The sequence below is a fragment of the Panthera uncia genome (genome assembly GCF_023721935.1).
Source record: "Panthera uncia isolate 11264 chromosome A3 unlocalized genomic scaffold, Puncia_PCG_1.0 HiC_scaffold_11, whole genome shotgun sequence".
NCBI classification, from domain to species: domain Eukaryota; kingdom Metazoa; phylum Chordata; class Mammalia; order Carnivora; family Felidae; genus Panthera; species Panthera uncia.
Window position 1 is genome coordinate 14,804,246 of NW_026057578.1, and position 3,322 is coordinate 14,807,567.

Consider the following 3,322-nt stretch of genomic DNA (forward strand, 5'->3'; position numbering starts at 1 on the left):
AATTTTTTTAATTTTTTTAATTTTTTTTTATTTTTATTTTTTGTTTAATTTTTTTAATTTTTTTTAATTTTTTTAATTTATTTTTTTAATTTTTTAATATATGAAATTTACTGTCAAATTGGTTTCCATACAACACCCAGTGCTCATCCCAAAAGGTGCCCTCCTCAATACCCATCACCCACCCTGCCCTCCCTCCCACCCCCCATCAACCCTCAATTTGTATCGTGGATTTCTGACTAATCGTAAACCAGATGTGGAGCAGGGCGCCTGGGTGGCTCAGTCGGTTAAGCGTCTGACTTTGGCTCAGGTCATGAACTTGCGGTTTGTGAGTTTGAGCCCTGCACTGGGCTCTGTGCTGACAGCTCAGGGCCTGGAGCCTGCTTCCGATTCTGTGTCTCCCTCTCTCTCTGCCCCTAACCCATTCGCATTCTGTCTCTGTCTCTCTCAAAAGTAAATAAACATTAAAAAAAATTAAAAATAAAATACCCCAAAACCCACCAACCAAAACCCAGACGTGCAGCAATGGCAAGCTGCCATCTTGGGACTTACTTGAGCCCTTTCATCGGCCAAAGTCCTCATGTACCCTCCATTCTCCTTTTTGTCTGGCCCCCTGTAGGCACTTAAGATGGGAAGCCCTGCTTTAAACCCAACCTCTTACTATACAGAGGGAGAGACGAGGCCATAGGCTCAGAGCACAAGGCCATAGGCCAGCACGAGGTCCTGGCAGGGGAACGTCCTGCCAGGCTGAAGACTTGAAGCTGACCTGCACTTGGATTTCTCCTCCTACCTCTCCCCAGACCCAGCCAAGTCACACTCACCGACCTCAACCCTACACTTACTGTGCCAGCTGCTCCATGGATGGTCCCCACCCATTTGAAAAGGTTGTCGGATTCAGGGAAGGCAGAAATTCCTTTGTCACCAGACATCTGGGGGAAGAAACAACACCTGCTGGGCTGCAGACTACACTTTTAGGGGTCAGTGGGTGAACTCCTTCCTCTGAAGCGCATCACATTTTGATCCGAAATAAAGCAACCAGACCAAATTGACAGGCTTCTCTGGGGAAGCGATTCAGTTCTCGGGGGCTGAACCTTCCCCTTTGGGGAGGGGTACTGGGTATGTTAAGGAGAGAGGGGTTATGCAGAGAAGCAGAAGGGAGCTCTGTACCTCCAATCTTGTTGGATGCTGGGAATTCAACTGAGCATGCCAGTGAGTGCTGGTTACACACAAAGCCTCCAGATCATTCACAGACTAGGTAGATTTACATAGGGGCACTGAAGGATTTGAGTTGATATTCAGGGTTAATGCAGACAAGGTCATCTGGGAAGAAGCATTTCAAAGTATGACAGGATTAAGAATATTAAGGGTGGAGAGCAGGGTATGGGTAAATCTCCAGGCAAGGAAGTAGGACCAGGCAGGATAGAGGGAAAGCCTTGTATGGTTTCAGGGAACTGTATTTTAGAGAGAACTTCATGGTGGGGGTGGGGGTGGGATGGGGAGTAGACACTGCTGGAAGGAAAGGTGTAGGTGGGGTATATGAACTTCTTCCCAGAAGGGCGCCAACTGGACTCGTGTTTTAATCCCCTGCACTATGTCTAGCAAAGAACCTGATGTAGGAAAGTCGCTGATTAGCGGAGGGGAGTGGGAGGTGGAGGGTGGAAGAACTGGTTGGGGGGTCTGGGCACGTAGTCACTCACCATAAGGGTCATCAGCTCCTGCTGTAGCCTGCAAAATGAGTGCTGGGAGTCATCTGGGAGTCTGGAGGAGCCAGGGCTCCAGGCGGTGCTTCTCCCCCCACCCCAATCTCTCTGGAGGAGCTGTCATGGAGGCTTCCCCTACCCCGAGGTCAGACTTCAGCGGGGGCACACTCATTTCCACTTCCATAGGAGGGTCCCAGTGAGTCCTCACCCTTCCTAATTCCAGGCTCCCGCAGGGCGGTCTGGCTTGTTCTTCACTCCCTCAGCTTCTCTGACGTCTCTCCCCGTGCCGGGTCCCAATTTCCACCCACTTCCGTCCCCACTCTCCCCCCGCCCCCCGCCAAGTCACCGAAGGTGCCAGTCACACTTTCATCTTGGCTTACCCGCGGAGGATCCTGGCAGCCTGCCTCCCCCTTCCGTCCTCCTTCGGGAGGCCCTCCCAGGGCGGCCCGAGCTCCCGGCGTGCCCTCCTGTCCCCGTATCTGCCCGCTCAAGGAGGAGGTGGGGGCCCGGAAGTCCGAGGTCTCGACCCCAAGGCCCAGGGCGTGCTGGGCACGGCCAGTGTTACCTCCATACCGCTCACCTCTTGCCCACGGGGCCCCGGGCAGCGCCCCCGCTGGGCTCGGCTCCTTTGCGGGCGGCGGCGACGCTGGCGGCGGCTGGGTCGCGGTTCTGGGAAGCCATCCGGACGGCGCGGGGAGGGAGACAGGAACTCAGAGAGCACAACTGCAACTGCAGGGCTGGGGGCCCGCCCGCCCGCGTTTGAATTGTAACCCTCCGGCTGCACCAGCCAATCATCGGCTCGCTTGGGTTTGATCCAGCCAATGAGGAGCGCCAGAGCACTCTGTAACTGCGCAACTGCTAGACCCACCCTCCAGCGTACCACTATTGGGCGGCAGGAACAGACTTCTGATCGACGATTGGTAGAAGAGGCCGCCATAAAAACGGATCTGCAGCGGATTGGTGGCCTTTGGAAAACGCCGACCATTAAAGGGCCAAGAAAAAGTCCACGTGGGATGATGAACCCTTCCAGGACAAACGCCGGGATGCGGCGGGGAACGGCCGGCGCGCTCAGCCAGGATCCCTACGCCCAGGGGAAGGGAGCGTCCGGGTCTCGTTGACGTTGGTACTTCTTCCCTCAACCCGGAAACCCCTGGTCCTCCATCTATTATAATGTCCCGGGCACCTCTGAAAACTCATGCGAGGGGAATGATGGCCAGAACAGGAGACTCTTAGAAACGGGCTCGTAACGCTGCCTCTCCAACCGTCCTCTGGGACCTCGGACACGACATTTCGTATCTTAACCTGTAAAACGGGGGGGGGGGGGGGAATGAAAGCCTCTCCTCATTTTCTGGTCTGTCATCAACCCCTATGATGCCAGCCATCACATTCTGGCACTTCGTCTATACCTTAGGGGATGAAGAAATAAGAGAGACAGGGAAGGTTAACAAAGCACATGATGTCCCCAGCCTCGTCTCATAAAGCAGATAATGCCTGGGGCAGTGGGACTTCACTGGGTCTGACCTGGAATGGGGGAGGGTAGCTGGTCATCTTTTCCTGTGCCCCCTTCTTCTAGAGCCCTTGGTAATCCGTCCATCCCTACAATGCAGACCACACAGCAAGCTCAC

At 54.2% G+C, this 3,322-nt stretch overlaps 1 protein-coding gene across 1 annotated transcript in view; it reads right to left on the reverse strand.

The window, feature by feature from the left end:
- Window positions 1-2,438, reverse strand: part of UBE2C (ubiquitin conjugating enzyme E2 C) — a 4,373-nt gene extending 1,935 nt beyond the window's left edge. The window contains exons 1-3 of the mRNA XM_049650683.1: window positions 2,278-2,438; window positions 1,695-1,722; window positions 840-926 (exon numbers count right to left, since the gene is read on the reverse strand). Coding sequence (XP_049506640.1) covers window positions 840-926; window positions 1,695-1,722; window positions 2,278-2,378 — 216 coding nt within the window. The 5' untranslated portion in view covers window positions 2,379-2,438. The remainder of the gene's footprint in view (window positions 1-839; window positions 927-1,694; window positions 1,723-2,277) is intronic.
- Window positions 2,439-3,322: the final 884 nt, after the last annotated feature.